Source organism: Aythya ferina, assembly GCF_964211825.1.
Source record: "Aythya ferina genome assembly, chromosome: 13".
NCBI lineage: Eukaryota > Metazoa > Chordata > Aves > Anseriformes > Anatidae > Aythya > Aythya ferina.
The window spans coordinates 13,961,892-13,979,644 of NC_140311.1; the positions used below are offsets into that span (position 1 = coordinate 13,961,892).

Genomic DNA, 17,753 nt, shown 5'->3' on the forward strand with positions numbered 1-17,753 from the left:
CTGGTAGAGGAAGGGTGCCTCATCCTTGAATTGCTCAGCTGAACAGGACGGCACATGCACACACAAGGTGATCACGTTCTCCTTATCTCCTTAAGAAAGTGGGCTCAAATTGATCAACAAAACTGAAAATACGAGAGTTTGTCAGGCTTTCTGCACAGTGCTGGGGCAGGTAGCTAAGCCAAGCCACCCCAAAGGCAGGGTATCCCCCAGGAAACACTGGGGAAACAGAAGTGTTTCCCTCCCAAAGCCCAGAGCCTCCCTACAAGTGCAAAATACAGACGTGCTGATGCAGAGATGCAGCTCCCAGGGAAGGATGCACGTGGAGCTCGTTGCATTTTGGCGTGGATACCTGGATCAAATGAGTAGCTCTACCTCTGAAACGTGATGTGGGTTAGAGCGTGCTCTTCCCATTCTGGAGGAAAACAGAAGTAATCTGCTGAAATGAAAATCAATTTCAGACGTTTCTTTATTCCATTTCTGCCCTGTGAAGCTCCTTTCTTTTCATGCTGGTACACGCATGGTACATAATTCCTGCAGTGTCGATAGATTTTCCTTTAGAAAAGTAGTGAAGGTCTTAACTTTTAATACAAATTATTCCTTAGGAATCCTCGGCTGCTATTTAAGCAGTTTAATTCAAAGACTTCTGGCTCTCATTCAGAAAACTTTAAGTGACACTAATCAGACCCAGCTATTTTTATTGTGAGAGTCCAACAATGCTAATCGCGTGTGACTAGACTCTTTAGCCAGAGTATTAAGGGCTTCTTCTCCCTAAAGTGGGATTTATTAGTAAAAAAAAATTAACCTTTTTTTTGTATAATCTGCTTACGTGTGCTGCAATTGGTGAAGATTAGCTCCCGCCTTTTAATTCTCTTTTCTGATCCTCTGCACAGCCATGCACACGCTGGACATGAAACGATGCAGGTTTGAGAGCTGAAGGCAATCTGTTTCGGCGTGCTTTGCCATGACGCACCGGGCGTTACACGACAACCCAGCCCCTGTGATAATCCACGCACAAGCCCCAGCAGTTACACAGTCACAGAGGAGCTGACAATTTTCCTGTCCCTTCACATTTGGAAAGGCCCAGCGGTGCTGCACTGTTCTTACAACCACCCTGGCTTCAGAGCACCTTACGGCACGGCACACCCAGGATCTGCCCTTGGTCCGTGATGGTGTAGGCAGGGGGAGCAGCGAAGCCAGCAGGTCGGTGCTTCTGTAGGAGGCTGCCACATCCGTACAGAGTTCATCTCCGTCATTTATCAGCGACCGACGTGTGACAAGGAGCCAACTTTACCCGACATCCAACACAAATTGCAATCCCAGCAGATTCAGGAGCCTGCAGGGGCCCAGCTCCAAGAGCACTGAATTAAGTGTGAAATACCTTTATTCAGCCCAACTGGGTGCTGTTGCTGAAGTATAATCAGACTCCTACCGTATCCTCCACTCTAATCAGAAACAGGGCGATGAAATCCAGCTCCCTTCACTGTTGGATTCTGACTCGTGAAAGGCACGAAGCAGGCCCCGGATCTCTTGGGAGGGCTGCAGGAACTCTCCTTTCTGTACCTCAGCTGTTCTCCCCTTACGAGATGCACCAGTGATGCCTCTTTTCATCCCTGATTCCTGTCTCGTGCAGTTCAGAGCCTGCTCCAAGCACCGGAGTGAAAACCAGGTGAGGTGAAAGACATACAAAGGCAGTGGGCAGCGCATGGCAGGAGATCCAGGGCTCTGAAACGCAGCCTGGCCTCCAGCGAACTACACCGAGATCTGCACCAACGATTTGCAAACAGCATTTTTGCAGGTCTCTTTCCTGTTCCACACCCCAGGGACGCATCCCCTAACCCCAGCACTGCACGCCTGGGGCTAGCAGGAGCCTCCTTCCTCTCCTCCTCCTCGCAGCCTCCCGTCTGTAACCTGGCACAGCTGATGCGAGGGATTAAGTGAGAGCCGGGGGGCGTTCTCATCACAGTGCCATTCCAGAAGATATCACCCTTCTGCAAAATCAACATTTCCTCCAGGGAAAAACTGAACTAACAACAACAACAACAACAAATCAACCCTGATAACAGCCTTCCTGGAGTGCCAGAGGCAGGGAGGGAGCAGAGACAGGGGCTCAGCTCGCACGGAGCCTTTTGGGGACAGGGGGACCACGTCAGGGATCTGCCGGATCCCTTGTGGGGCGAGCAAGGAGGATCCCACTCCCCAACCTCGGCCATCAGCTCACAGCAGCTCCCAAGCAGGCAGAAGCAGCAGCTTGTCAATCCTCTTCCACTTCACCTGAAACCAATTTTTGCCTGGAAATCATTCTGCCTCAGGCTTTAAAGTCGATTTTTTTCTTCTTTCCAATTAATTTCAAACTTTTCTTTTTGGCTTTTTGTGCAGCTTTGAAACGCGTTTCATTAATGCAAAGCGTCTCCTCTCTGAGAGCTTCTGAGCCAACAATGAACAAAATTTCAGGTCAGTGCATTAACACCGACAGCTTGAAAGCAGAACCTGTGCAGCAGCTGCAGGACACAACATTTTGCTGTGCAGCTAATACAACGTGATGCTGTGTTCATCACCAAAAAAATCTAAGTTTCTAGAAAAAAATAAAATACACTAATTAATTTAATGCAAAGAGGGAAGAAATGTCTGCCTGGGATGCTCAGGAATGCTGCCATGGCTGCAAAAGCCCTGGGCAGGGGCTGGGAGCCCCCAGCCTGCAGGCAGTAGGGGCTCCTGAAAGGCCACGCATGTCCTGCACCCACGAGCAGTTTTCTGAGTGCAGCCCAGCTATCTTGTATTGCCCCAGGACAGATGAGGTGTTTCTGTGCTCCCAGCTCTGCCCCAGCTATGGTTTAGCCTCCCCGTGACGCTGCTGACCCCCTGCACACCATGGCAGGGGGCAGTGAAAATAACGCTGCTGCCCTCCGTTAACAGGTCAGGCTGTCAAGTGGCGTGTTGGGAGCCTCGATGACAGCTACACCCCCACTCCCCACCTTATAAATTTAAGATGAACGGCCCAAAACCTGACTGTCCTCGAAGCCTGTTGTCGCTGGAGCCCCATGGAGCACTGGCATCCCGTGGAAATGGAGCACGGCATTTATCTCACACCAACAAGCAGCACTGAGGGAGAAAACAAGGGTTTGGGTGGGAGACGGCTCCCTGTGCTGAGATGCGGCATCTGAAACACTGATCCAGGTTTTATCATATTCTTTCGGTATTAATTTTGACTAATAGGGTGCGACAGTCCCTAATATGATCAGTCTTTCCTACCCTACCAGTGACATCTAACGCTAATTCAGCATGACTCTTATGTGAGGAGGGAAACGTTGACATGGCAAAAGAGCAAAGATAAGCGTGCTCCAGCAGGCTTACCGAGCACCAGGCTCAGGGCTGGGAGTAGTTTTCAAACACTCAGATACCATCTCTCCAAATAAATGAACACACAGCCTCATCAAGACACCTCTCGTTTTGGTGTTTTGTTCTGTTTTTTTCCTCTCTTGTGCCAGATAAATGCATCAAGTTTCTTTACTAACTCTTTCTAAGACAGTTTTATTCACCTGAAATTACTTTCATAATTCTTACCAGTACTTTTCAGCCACCAGGATGGGATGTATTGCAGTGATTGCCAGTACTGCTTACAGTGAAGAGGCCACCTCTTCCCAAGCCATCAATGCTTACACATTCACACTGTTCCTCTTCACCACGGCGTTCCATCTTGGGCTCCTGTTTAACAGGTCCTCCCATGCAAGCTGTACAAGCTTTTCAGAGCTGCTGCTCTCCAGACACAGATCTCCATCCAGTTACGTGCAAGCTGCACTCTTACTCCTAGCTGGTTCCTAGAGATCAGAAACCTGATCTCAAGGCTGGTTCAAAATACATGAATCCCATTTACTGTGTTTCCTGACCCTGCAGACATCACTAATTACTCTTCAATGATCTGTAATCCTTCTACAAACCTAATCAGAAGATTTTTTAATTTTACCTTCACTGAAAAGCTGCAGAGCAGCATGACAAGAAGACATCCCTGCAGAATGCTGCAGCTGGCTGCTGCTCCCAGTAACTTTGGGTCCGTTTGAGCAAGGCGAAACATCAGCACTTCAGCTCTAAGTCACCTCGCATTGCCTGCGATCTAAAACAGCTCCTCCACTGAACGAAAGAATCTACTTGAAAGAGTTTTTAATTTGAGCTTCGCAGATTAAGCACAGCAAAGAATCCTTCACGCAGGACATGGCATCGACAAAGGCGTCACATCGCATCTAATTCAGCGCTTACACCGGGGCAAGACTTCTACATTTCAGCGTGGTTTCATCAGAGCAGGATCACTTGTGGTGATGCTTACAGAACATTTTAATCCTGGCAACAGGCAGCACAGCAGAATCACAAACACGACAATGCAACACTGAGTATTCCTAACATCAGCAAACCAATTACCTGGCATTAACATCCTAGGTAGCTAAAAAGGATGATCATAACAGCTGTATCTTTCCTATTCTTTTCTGTTTTATGCCATAGCAAAGAAAACAGGGAAAAAACACACCTCATACCGGTTATTCTCATACCTTGTTCTCAGCCTGGGAAGACAGCAAATCCTAATTAGCAATGGAACTAATACTACTAAAATAACAGGACCCCCTTCTGCAGATTAGAAAGCATTATTAGATTTTTTTCTTAACAAGACCCTTGCTGCACCAACAGAGTCATTATTTAACAAGCAAGCGGAGAAAACTTGCATCGACTCTAACAAGGTTTGGCTCAAATCCTGTGCTGATCTGCTCTAGCCAACAAGGACGTTCAGAAGCACAAAGAGCTCTTGTATCTGTGCATGAGGCATCAAAGTCAGATCCAAAGCCTCAAGGCCGACTGCTAAAGCTGATGTTACGTCTCTGGGCTATGGAGACAACATAGAACTGAGCAGCCCCTCTTAAAAAGATGCTGCTAATTTCTGCCCTATTCGAGAGCTGCAAATCAGTCACATTTGCATTTCTCTCCGGGGAACAAAACCGTATGGATGTAATGCATTTACCTAAGAAATAAATAAAACTCTGCCTGACAGCAGAGAAAGATCTTTGCTCTAGCTTACCAGACCCTTCACTGCAGACAGAGAGGTCTAATAAATAATATTCACCTATTAGTATTTGCAGTAATTAGCCAAATACACTGTCCGTGTGGTTCTGCCTCTCTCTGTACGTGGTTTCCACTCTAACATCTGACAGCCCCCACTCACCATGGCTGGTGGTGTCCTGGAGCTTCTATCCCTGGACGTATCAATGCCTACAACTGAATTTGACCCTGTACTCTTCCACTGGTGGACAAAGCCTCAAATTTGTCTCCACGCCTTGGTCTTGCAGGGCCATGCATTCAATTTCAAAGCTCTTCCATGAACTTAACTGGGTGCTATGTGGCTGGGAGACTGGGTGTGTAATCGGTCCTGGAGCAGGAGGAGATTTTGTCCTGTCCTGGAAACCTTTAGAGCAGGCATAGATGAGGATGGGAGAGAGAAGAAAAAGGAGAGGTGCAGAGAATGAACTAAGATAGGAAAGCCTCACATAAAGGGGATCTCACAAGCCTCCAAATCAAACACTTGTCTCCAGGTCCCCTGATACAAGATAAAGGATGTCTTGTAGAAACTGCAGATGCTGACTCGTCTTAAACTAACCACAAAAAGCCAGGATAAATACTTCCTCGGAGACCCTTCCAATGACTTATCTGGGAAGTAGCACTCCCATGCTTCAGGGTCTTTTTGTTTTCACCCTGCAAAGTGAATAGTAGGAGTGAGTAGGTTTTAGATAAAGGAAAAAAACAACCAAACAAACAAAACAACACACTAAACCCCATCTTTGCTCATGGCGAAGGAGGCCAGGTAAAAAAAGCCACCTCACAACTATGCATGATGGCCAAAGGAAGTTAAGGAAAGAGTATAAACCAGTAGGGAAACATGCCTTAAGAAGAGGCATTAAGCATAAAAGCCTGCATAAGAAAAAAACGGAGGCTGTCTGGGCACGTTCCTTCACTGTAAATTACCAATAAAATATTGAGCGTTCTGAAAAGGAACAAGAAGTTTTCATTCTTGAGTTGATTTAACTGAATAACAACACATTAGTCACTCCAACTCCCACTCGCAGAAATGCTTTTTTCACCCTCAGGAAAGGTGATGAGAGGCAGATCTGTGTTTTGGATTCGTGCAGTTTCCCTTAATTGCCATTTTTATTTGCCAACTCTATCTAGCAGGCTCATCGGACATCTCTTCTGAGATTCTCAACCATTTGGTCTCCTTGAAAAGACTTTTCTGGTGGCAGCGTGGGCTGAAGATGGCAATTTAACAGGTACCTACAGAGAAGCAAGGCGAGCTCCAGAAGATGGCTGTGTCCCCCCCCTCCAGTGGGAAGCCTCAGACACGAGGACAGGAGGCACAGCACCCCGTATGCGGGCATGGATTGCACCACGCCAAGCTGCTCAAAACAGGCACAGGCTGAAAACTGAACAGGTTTTTGCAGCCCCAAACAAGCAGCACACCCCCCGAATTTCTGGGTGATGGAAGTCACTGCTTGGAAAGGCACAAAATAAACCTGGGAAACTCGTGCACGTGCTGTGACAATAAATACAAGGGCTCCAGGATGGATGCAAAGCCCACCCCTGAGGCTTACCGAGACTGAAGGACTAAGGTCTGGAATTAAGGATCTCATTTCCCAAACCTTACAAGCCTGGAAACACGAAGCCATCCAGAAGAGCTGGCGGGTTGCCCTTTTGCACCGTTTCTCGGAGGCCTGCAATTGGGTTGACAAGATCCTGTCTGCGGAAAGACTGGGGGAAACAAGCCAGGAGCTGAGCAGCTGAACGCAAGCCCCAGCAGGAATCACTGACAGCTCCACGGCAGCACGAGGAGTTCAGCCCCCTATAGCCTCCTACAGCCTACAGGCAGCTAAAGAACTGCTTTGGGCCCTCTGACTGGAAATGGTTCTTGGCAAAGCAGGGTCTGAGAGCCCCACCGAGGGCTTGGAGGGGCTCAGCAGCCCCTCGTCCTCGCTCCTGGCAGATAGCACTACGGGATCAAGCACACGAAGCCCCCAAAACATTCCTTCAGCAGCTCCTAACAAAGCCGTGAGTCCTCACAGAGCTAACATCAAATATAACGGCCCTCCATAACACGTGTATTTAAAATTATTTGTTTTGCCATTCCAAAAACTCGTTTTCAATCATCCCCACTCAAACCATCATCCCAGCTCTCCAGGAAGCCCATAAGACATTTATTTCCCTAGGTCCCTCTCTCCACACAGACCGGCAGGGCTTCATTTCCACGAGCTCCGTGTGACTGCCGATATTTGAACCACCCAGACAGAACTTCATTTACTGGAGCAAAATACATTAATTCTGATTCATTTAAGCACTTCACCAAAGTGGCAGTTCAGTTTAATCAAATAGCAAAGTAACCAGGTTATATTTGATTCTCAACTTTGAAAAGACAACTCTAAGATTTATCAAGGGCTGAATTTAGCCAAGTTATCATTAAAGATTGATATCAGGTAGCGGGGCTATGTGGGCTGTACAGGCACAGCGCTGAGCAGCAGAGCTTCCAAAAGGCTCTTTTATGGCACAAAACCCACAGCCATTCCCATGCTGCCAGGGACACCCTGCCCAGGAGCTGACCACCCCAACGCCAGGCACTGTGGGCAGATGGGGACAGCAGCAGGGGTGCCACCGTCCTCATCCTCCTCAGGATGTCCCCAAGCCTTGGAGCGAGCACTGGGGGAACAACAGTGATGCCCTGCAACAGCGGAGAACAGGTGTGGATAAAACAATTCCCATACATTTTAAAGGAATCCTTCTTTTCAATCAATAACCCCGGCACTGAAATTTTTATACGGCTTGCCCTTTGATTTCTGTTTCCCTGACTCAGTGCTAAGCCCCTGGCCTCAATGCACATTTTCTTTCCTGTTGTCTTGCATCTCTGTGCCCATGGAAACCTCCATCAGAGGCACTTCTGATGTGAGACAGCGCACCCAGGAGCTGGAAGCTGCCCCAGGGAGCAGATTCCCCATTCCCCATCACCTTCATCGGGGCTACGGGGGTCTCCACTCCAGTCTCACTGCTGTATCGAGGACAGGATTAATCCCTGCACCTCCCCAGCAGCCAAGGAGATAGTTTGCACTGCTCACTGGCCAACACATCCCACTGAAGCCTCCTCCGTGGTCTGGGTCTCACTGCCAGCCTTCCTCTCTGCCTCCCGACAGCCCCGCTTCAGCTGTGACCTGCGAGGCACAAGGCAGCCCAGTTTGCAGCAGGAGCACGAGGAGCTGCCAAATTTAAACAAACCAAAGCCCTTGCTAGGAAAGGCACACTCTTAATTATTTTTAAAATCTTCTCTCAAGAGTGTGGGAACAAGAAAGCAGTGACAGCTGGAGGAAAACCACTACAGCTAGCTAAACGTTCAAAATTATCTTCTGGAAGGAAATCTGTCCCATTGAACTGAATTTTCCTTGTGTTAAGAAAAAAAAAAAAATCCTCTTGACAGAAGCAACCGAAATAGAAGACAACTAAAAAAGCTGAAATCCTTGTGACAGCTTGTCAAACTATTCTTCACCAATGAACGATCATACTGTTTGGGTTTGTATGGGAAGGTAGGGTCCTACACCTAGATGAACTAATTACTCCGGAATACACATTTTAAGTGACACGCTGGCCAAAAATCCTTTTTCCCCAGAATGTCAACATTTTTCTTCAATGAAAATCTATGAAAAACATTAGTAAAGACATGGAGAAATTTCTAAATGCCTCCTGTGTCGGTTCAGGCCGAACACACCAGCTGCAAATGAAAGGTTTCCTCCCAGCGACAGCCCCGAAGCGCAGAGCTGGGCTCCCAGCAAGCAAACCCCAGGGGTGGCCGGCCGGCTGCTCAGCACCAGCTCAGGTGAGAGATACGATGAAGAAAGAGCTGGAAGCTCTCTGAAGATTATTTCTAGAAAAAACAGCGTTAAATCCAGAAAATAAATCCCACTGAGAACTTCTCACCTGCTCTGTTACTGCGCACGGCTGACTGAGGGTCACTCAGCTTTGTACCTCTCAAGCAGAACGCAACCTGGACAAAATAAAGCTGCAACTTTTCCTTGCATGTGAACTCATGGCTTTTTTTTTTTTTACAAGCAAAGGAGCACTAATAACCCAATAACCCAAACGCTGGGTGAACAGGTTTTACAGACACGAAGGATGAAGGCAGGATCCAAAGCCACGTGGCAACCTGACCGAGCGAGGCTCTGCACAGATTCCCTCTCGAGCTCCCCGCAGCAGGACCATGCTGCTGACCTGGGGCTCCACAGGCTCAGGATCCCTCCTCTGAAAGCACCGGGAGCACGTGGACTCTCAAAAAAGCCTTTTAGCAGAGCCCCGGGACAGAGATTGGTGCTGCTCAATTTCAGAAATTAATAGCCTAGGACTCCCTGAATTCAGACTACACCTAACAGAGGTTGACGGACTCAGCCTCCGTTTATTTATCCAATGAATTTTTAAACCCTATACGTTTGGCCTTCACACCATACAGTAGCGATGACTTACACAATGTAATTTCATGTCTTACCTAAAACATACTGGGTTTACTTACTTTAAGTCTTTTGTCTTGTTCCTCACCAGGCGCCTGTTAGCTCTCGTACCACAGGGACACACAAATGCCTGCTGTCAGTCCCCTTCTCACCTCAGTTATTCCCCAGATCTAGGACAATAACTTAAAGCAAACAATATTTCCAGCTTTTTAATGTACGAACTACAGACTGCACGCTCACGACTGGGAAGCTAATGAGAATCCTGCTTGAGGAGCTGCAGATAAAACCAGCAGATTTCTTGGCACAATCAGCTTTGCCTCACCAAGGCTTGATTTTAATGAAAAAGCCCCCTAAGCCCTGGGGAGGTTGTTAGATTGTGACCTGAACTCCATGATTTGTGCCTAACTTTAATTAAACCTAATTAGCTTTCCTCTCACAATATGGGTTCCCCACCCCACATTTTCACAAGCTGTCTGTGCTGTTTAAGGTACTGCAAATTTCCTGAGTCACTGCTACCACAGAACAGAACCCAGCTCTTCATCTGCAACTGATTACAGCAAGGCAAACATGCAAAATACCTGCTTAAAAATGGGCTCAGCTGAGCCTGTCAAGCAGCTGAAGCCAAAAGCTTAGGATTATAGGTGTGTTTTTAAAATCTTGTAAGAAAAATGTAATGAATTCTAAATAGTCTGCGTTTTACGTATTTTCACACATTTCAGGGAACCCACTTTACCCAAACCAATTTGTATCAGCTGAATGAGTGTTTTTCAATTAATACTGTAAAAATTCCTACAAGTTTAGATAGGAAAAGATATTCATTCCCCACAACGTTCCTTAGTAAACAAACACATTTCCTTGTGCATCTTCCTGACGAACCCACCCCAAAGCTGATACGGCCCCAAGACATGCCATTTGTGAAGATCTCCATCCTTTCTCTTCGTAACCCAAAAGCCCCCAGCTCTCCCACCGGGCCCTGAGCTGGGCAGTGACCCCCCTGTGGCTGCACAAAGGGCACCTGGCGAGCTTCAGCAGGGGCGATTACCCTGCAGCTCACAGTTAAGACATGTCGTTGATCCCAGCGATGCTCCTCTCCCCCCAGGAGCCATCCCCATTAATGCGGTGACTCAGATGAAGAAGAAAAAAGCCTTTTGAAGGCCAGCTCTCACCTTGTAAACCTGAATGGATTTCAGGAGCCTTTGAAGGGCGAGTTATTAACGCCATCAGTTCTAACAGCTCCAGATGAACTCCTACAACCTATTTCATCAAACCCTTTGAAGACCTTTTGCAAGTTCCTCCTCTTCCATTGTTGCAGCCCGCTGCACTGAGAAAGCTGCCAGCTTGCTGGGTGGATCTTTGACATTGAGGTCAAAAACTTCTCATGACCAGCTGTAGAGCTGGTTCAAAAGGAAGAGAAATCTCATTCTCTGCAAGCAGTTATCAACGGGGCCCTGCCCGGAGGGGCTGGACGTGCTCTGCAGGAGTCTGTCTGGGAGCTCAGTTAATTCCCTGATTCATTATCCCTCCTCATCCTCCCAAATAAAATTAAAAATAAGAAATGGGGAAGGCTGGAAGGTACGTGTGCCCCCACATCCCTGTGCAGGGTGAGGGCAGGAGCCAGATGTGGGGCTGCCCACGAGGCACCCCCAGGCTCCTCTCCCAGTGCAGAGCTGCCTGGCCCCAGCTGCCTCTCCTCCTGCCCTAACAGCGCCCACAGCCACATTTTGGCTACGAGCACCACGTCAGGGTCAGCTGTGGTGGAGGAAGAGGAGGGGATGGACCAAACCCAGGGCTCCCAGCTGAGTGCGTGCAGCTGTGATGGGGAAAGCCACAAAATGCAGGGTTCCTGGGCTGGGTTGGACACCTGGAGCTCAAACTCACAGCATATCTTTGGACAAATGTCATTGTCTCTCCACGTTTGCTTCCCAATATTTCTGCTTTGCATGAGGCACCAAGCACTGATGAGCCATTATGGAGTAGTGCAATGTATTAACGGGGAGCGTAACAGTGCAAGGGATTAACCTGGAGTATAAAAAGCAAGTGTAAGACCCCTGCAAATCACTCCTCTTCCCTCGGAAGCATGAAATTACAGGAAGGGGAAATCCTTCCCTGAAATATCTCTGCACTCCGCTTGCTGTAACGATTCAATCTTTTGACCACCTTATGGTCCCCCAAATAAAATAAAAATAAATGGCCTCAAACTAAATGCTGTGGGTTTTTGTGCTAAGCCTCAAAATTACTTTAGCTGTTATAAAACCCCTTAGAAGGAAGGATGCTTTCAAATAAAATGTTGATGGCACAACAGTAATGACACAAATAGCAGTGTCATTACTATGTCATTGATAATTCAAGAGGGTTATGGAAAGATACAATATCCAAAACCCTTTTTCTTTGCTTTAATCCATTTCCTCCTCAAGGAGGCTACAAATTACTACGATACCTGTACACTGGGTTCTTACTGGCCTTGAAAAACCAAAAAAAAATGTACAAAAAGAGGGGCAGGGAGAGGCATGGTATCCAGATCTGGTAGCTACCCACGTGGGGTCCTGGGTGGGCACCCCTCCAGCACACAGACCCTCGCTTACACCATCCTCCTGCTTCCCCATCCAACGAGGATCCTTTGGGATCTACTGCAACAAAGCATCACCTCTTATCTTCAGATACTCACTTCAGATTTGAATGAATTGCCAAGAGACCCCAAGCTAAGCTTCCATTCTCACACGGAGACGTTTGACTGCAGCTCCTAAATAGAACGGTCCAATATTAACTGGGGAAGACGGGGAGAGACGGACTGTGGTTCATGAGAGGAACGGGCAATTAAAACGCTCAGAAAAATAGTTATTAAGTGTCTTGGAAATGATTCGTATTTATTGACTACTTTGATCATTGAGGCTTTGGTCAGCCTCGTGAATACGCACTTGATTTTCACACTGCCATCAGGAGTTTTTAAAACTCCAGTTTCCTAAATTGCCGAGAATAAATGAAAAGCTCAGAATGAAAAGCTTGTAAATTAAACATACAGCCATCAACCCCCCAGCAAATGTTTATAATTTAATATAATAGCACTGAAATAGCATTTCCTTCACTCAAGTTGGTACTTACAAATCTAGGCGGGTGTAAAGGTTTCATTATCTAAATGATATGCTAACGCTTTCTGAATTTCACAAATTATAAGTTAGAGGAAGCGTCTATTGTACTGCAACTCATTTCGGTGTGAAATCACCTTGTATAAGAACCAGCAGTGGGATTTCAATTATTTCTGGGAAGCATTATGTATTTCCTAGAGAATGATTAAGTTTAATTGATGCATTAAAAATAATCAATATTTAATTTTTTGCCTAGTACTTCGCCAGCGTTCGTCCTGGGGGTTTCCCACAGAACGTTCATTAGCTAACGAGGCGCCGCTACCACAAGAAGTAATTTAGGGTGGGTTAAGCAGTACAGCAGCATCTAAATTCATACTGATCTTAATAGTTATCTCCGTCAAACAGATGGCCTATTGTTCACATCTACACTTCTGACTTCTTAATTGCTACTGTACACGCTACTACTAATTGTACAGTGCTAGTAATCTCCGTACAGTAATGAACGGGTCAGGGCTTCCTTCAGCCCTTAAGAGTTGTGGTTCTGGAGGCTGCAGCTTAGGGAATCACCCACAGCACAGCTCTGTGTTACAGCACACAACAGACCGCAGTGAGCTGAGGTTTGTTTTTCTCTCCATACAAACAGTGAAACCCTCAGCTCCGCGAGGGAGGAGGCTGAGCCCCTCTCCTCCGGGCTGTCTCAGGAGGTGGTCAGTAGCTGCTTCAGCTGAAGTTTGGGTTTTCCAGGCCCTGCATCTCGCTCCTTTGCTTCTCTGGGTGGCAGAAAGGGCTTACGGCCACACGGCTTCTCCTGCTGCGCTACACAAGGGGACCAGCCAGAGGCTTCTTGTGACACAGAAATGAAACGAGTTTGCCGGACAGAGCCATGCAGGAAAATGCCATTGAGCTGCTACTTTATTTTAGTATTTAGTGGTTGTAAAACAAGCACCAGAAAAAAAGAGCAGCTTTTTTTCTGAGAAGACCAGAACAGAGAAAGCAAGAGAAAGAGACGCTACAACCAACAAGCGTGCAAGGCAGCAGCCAGCTTCACCAGGAGGCCACTTGCGGGGCATCTCCCTCCCCGAGCCCTGCTCTGCAGCTGGCTGCAGGCATGCCCCAGCAGCGGGCTGCTGCCACAATAACTCGCTGGAGTCACCGCTTGCCCTGCTGCAGATGAGCATTTCTAGGTCAGAGAAGGCGAGGTAACTTTCCGAGACGCGCGCATTTGCAATTCATTGCTTCTTTTCCCAGGCCTGGCTCCTTTTCAAAGGTTTGAAAACCAGATGTGGAAAATAAGATTGCGAAAATCATTTGGCAACTTAATAAAGGGGTGCTGCATGTTCCCAGGGTAGGTTTTCAACAACAGAGCACAACAAACACAGGAGAAAATGCTTTTGGGGCACAGGGGAAAGGCTTTGAAAATTGAGCATCACAGGAAAAGGAAATTCACTGTTTCATTTACAGAACTTGGTTTTTCCAGAAAGGAATTTTGTCTGTCTTCATGGAAATGTTTTTGCACCATTTAAGTACCTATTTTCTAAGGGGAAAGGATCAATCTCAGCTGCACATGATTTTGGTTGTATATCACATTTAGGTGTTATTCCTGTAAGATTTGGCACCGTAACACACAACACAACACTGCAAGAACATGAAAAACACATTTACTACTTGGAAATACATGTTATGATGTCAAACAGAAAATAAGGGTAAGCTACCTGATGAAGAGCCTGGCAGGTCTGGGAGGGCCAGGCACTCTCGGTGTGCACACCCACCTGGGCTTCTGCAGCCCAGGACAGGGGGCACACGGTGACTGCTGCCCCCTCGGTGTGAGCAGGGACGCTGAGCACTCTGTTGGCATCGCTGCCGGCTTCCCACCACCTTTCCCAAGACGGGAGGAGAAAGAGCACCAGCTCCTTTGGTAGTTCCCAGCCCATGGCTGAGCACAGGGACTCTAAGAAGTCAGAGATACAACCAAGAGTGGCAGCTGGGACAAGAGAAGAACATTGGGAAAAAACAAAACCAAACCAAGCAGGAAACTAAACTCAAGGTGCTGCTCACAGCCAAGCTACAAAACCACCTCTCTGAGAAAGCAGCAAAAATCCTGTTATCTGAATTATGTAAAAGGAGACCAGAAGTCACTCAAAACATATCAACCTCCGATCTCCAATAACCCTGGATCAGCAGGGAAGCTCCATGAGCCCAGTGGGCATCCCCAGCCTCTGAGGTCTTCCCCCAGTGCCCCTGTCCCCAGCAGCTTTTTAAAGACTGAGGATGTGATCCAAAGGGAAACCCCCGTGAGGCAGGACACCACTTTCTGTGGAAGGCCTTGAAACAAGCTGATTCCGTATAAACATCAAAAGCAAAGAGCTGGGCACAGAAAGCAAGAGGAGAGAAATGAAATGCTGCTGGCAAAGGGCTCCCGTGACCCCATCCGAGAGCGGGATCAGCTGGAACTTCGCGGGCACAAACTCCATGGCACAAGCACTCGGTATTTGGAGAACAGCCTGAAACGTAACGCTCCCCACAGGTATTCCGCATGCCAGTTAAATATTCCAAGTTTATATCAAGATTATTGTCACCTATTTAACGCCTCATTGGTTTTAGAAGCCATACCAATTTTCTCTTTCCTTTCCATTGAGGTAGTTACAGTAATGGCTAACCATAAAAATTAGATAACGCTGCGGTGTGATTTCAAAACATCTGTGCCTTCCTCGCCTCCACTTCTAAGTGAGGGATGAGTTTGTATCCCCCCGCCTTCCCTCACAGCACCACCTCTGCCCCATGGGGCTCTACGGCCAGAGCAAAACCAACTCAATTACACCAAGCATGGTTTACAAAAAGGGGAAAAAGAAAAACTCTCAGCCATTTCTTCTACGGTCCTTTGAAGCACCATGTACACACACAATCGAACAGCACAGTGCTTTCACATTTTAGAAGAGGAAGGGGAAATATCTGGGAAATGCACACAAAGCACCAGCTCTCTGCATTTAACTAGCACCGGGTTTCCATTTTTCAAGTTGACATTACTCACTCCACTAAGTTCCTAAATAAAATATTGTGAAGAAAATGAGAAATAAGAACCTGAAGAACACAAGGGAAGTTTACTCAAATCAAATATTCCAACAGTGAAAAAACTATGTAGCAACCAAATTCTTCATATCTCCTTTTCATCTCATGCAGGGTTTAAGTTAAAAATCTCAAAACCCTTTTTACCCATGACACAAAAAACGTCTTTTCCAACCAGGTTAGGAATTTCACCCCTTGATTCCCATATTCCCTTGATCGTGCTACTCCTCCTACCTGCCTTATCAAATCATTGTTTTCAACTATTTGACTCCTGCCCCCGTTCTTCCCCAGCACTACCACCACCTCCCCAGTGCCACGGCACTGCCCAGGGACACGTCTGCAGGCTGTTGCCTTCAGGCTCTCAGCTCCGTTTCTAGCCAGCATAGAAACCCCCCTTAAAATTCATCTGCAGCTGACCAGAGAGGAGACCACCAACTTTTCTGAGATGCTGAAACCAGAACTTCTTTCTCCTTGTTAGAAGGCATTTGCTTTCTCTTGCAATGGGGCCTAACTTGCTGTTGGAGAGAGCAGACTCCTCACCCAGCGAGCAGCTCCATTCCCCAGGGCACCGCAAGCTCCCTGCATCAGGAGCCATCAGCACTTCCCTGCTTGCCTTTACACTTGTCTTACCTTACTGCTTGCACTCAGTATGAATTTCATGTTTATTCCTTAAGAACAAACCATCTTTCCGTCCTTGACTGCTTTTTGCATACCCTTGCTCAGCCGCACCAACCTTTTCCTTTGCCTCCCAGACCTGTTGCTGCCAGGTGACGGGGGTGACCTTTGGGCATCTGTTCCAACATCGCTGAGCACTTCCCCAGTGCACATCTGTGTCCTTAGTGGCTCTCATTTGAGTTTATGTAGTTATTTTCACAGCTCTATCTGTCCCACAAAGATCTGTTTTTAAAGCTTCATTTTAGTAGCAACCCGGAGCCAAGCAATGAGCCAGAAAGCGCTCGGCTGCCTCCTGTGCCTTTCTTGCAGCACCTCTCTGCACTCCGGTGCTGCAAATTGCCTGGACACGACTTCTCTGAAACCAAATGTGAGCAGTTCCGCAAAATACCATGAGTTCAGGGCACCGACCGCCTCCTGTCCCAGCTCTGACTGTGACACAGCGGCCACCGACAACACAAACCCATCGCAGCCTAAACATGCCAACCCCAGACCTGCACAACCTCATTTATAAATGAGCTACGGGACAAAAGCTCATCATTAAAATGAACAGTGGGTGCTCTGGGATGGAACTTAGAAGAATTCAGCTCTACGCTGCCAGGCACTTCAAATACCCCCAAACAAATCCATTTGATAAATGGCTAATTATCCTAAACTGCCTTAAAATTCAATCTTGATTGTGATTATTACGGATTAAGTACTTCTCAAAGCTTACATTTCAATTCAGCACAATATCCGTGATTCAGAAGATGAGCTGAGTGCCCACTGCTCATGGCAGCACCAACACACTCCAGCCACGGCAACAAAAATAGGTCCTAATTTGACACAGAGTTTTTCAAGAAACTGGGCTTCATCGCTTTCATGAAACTGTTTGCAATACTCACAAGTTCAGAATTACTTTTGAGCATCTTAGCCATGGGAGACCCATGACTTTCAAACTCCAAAACATCTGCAAGGCCAAGGACTGACAGCTCCAAAAAACCAAGGACAGTCTCCAGATGCCCACCCTTGGCCACGCTCCACACCAGCCAAGGGCTGGGTTCAGGTCTTGAAGGAGAAGGTCCACGAGGGACACAGAATGGTTGAGGTCGGCAGGGACCTGTGGATGCCATCTGGTCCAACCCCCTGCCCAAGCAGGACCACCAAGAGCCAGGCTACCATTGGCCTTCTTTGCTGGCTCGAGGTTAACTTGGTGCCCACCAGCAACCCCAAGTCCTTTCCTGCAAAGCTCCTTTCCAGCTGGGCAGCATCAAGAGAAGGATGACTGCAGCTGAGCAGAAAGCTTTCACATGGGAAAGAGTGCATCCTCTGCTGACTGCAGACAAGTGTACGGTACAAAAGCACACAGTATTTCATTTTATCCCTGACTTAGATGGTCTGGATGAGAATTGTTTCAATTTACTGAACCACCTGCAGCTGTGGTCAG

At 47.3% G+C, this 17,753-nt stretch overlaps 1 protein-coding gene across 20 annotated transcripts in view; it reads right to left on the reverse strand.

Annotated features, from left to right (window-relative positions):
- The window catches only part of IL1RAPL2 (interleukin 1 receptor accessory protein like 2), a 391,415-nt gene that overhangs the window by 200,556 nt on the left and 173,106 nt on the right, over positions 1-17,753 (reverse strand). Inside the window, exon 1 of one of the 20 annotated variants that reach the window (XM_084534707.1) lies at positions 10,676-10,992. The exons of 17 other annotated variants lie outside the window; for them this stretch is intronic. In XM_084534707.1, coding sequence (XP_084390833.1) covers positions 10,676-10,730 — 55 coding nt within the window. In that variant the 5' untranslated portion in view covers positions 10,731-10,992. Of the gene's footprint in view, positions 1-9,571; positions 9,679-10,675; positions 10,993-17,753 lie in introns of those variants that run through there. 2 more of the 20 variants (XM_084534712.1, XM_084534713.1) reach the window with 2 other exon arrangements.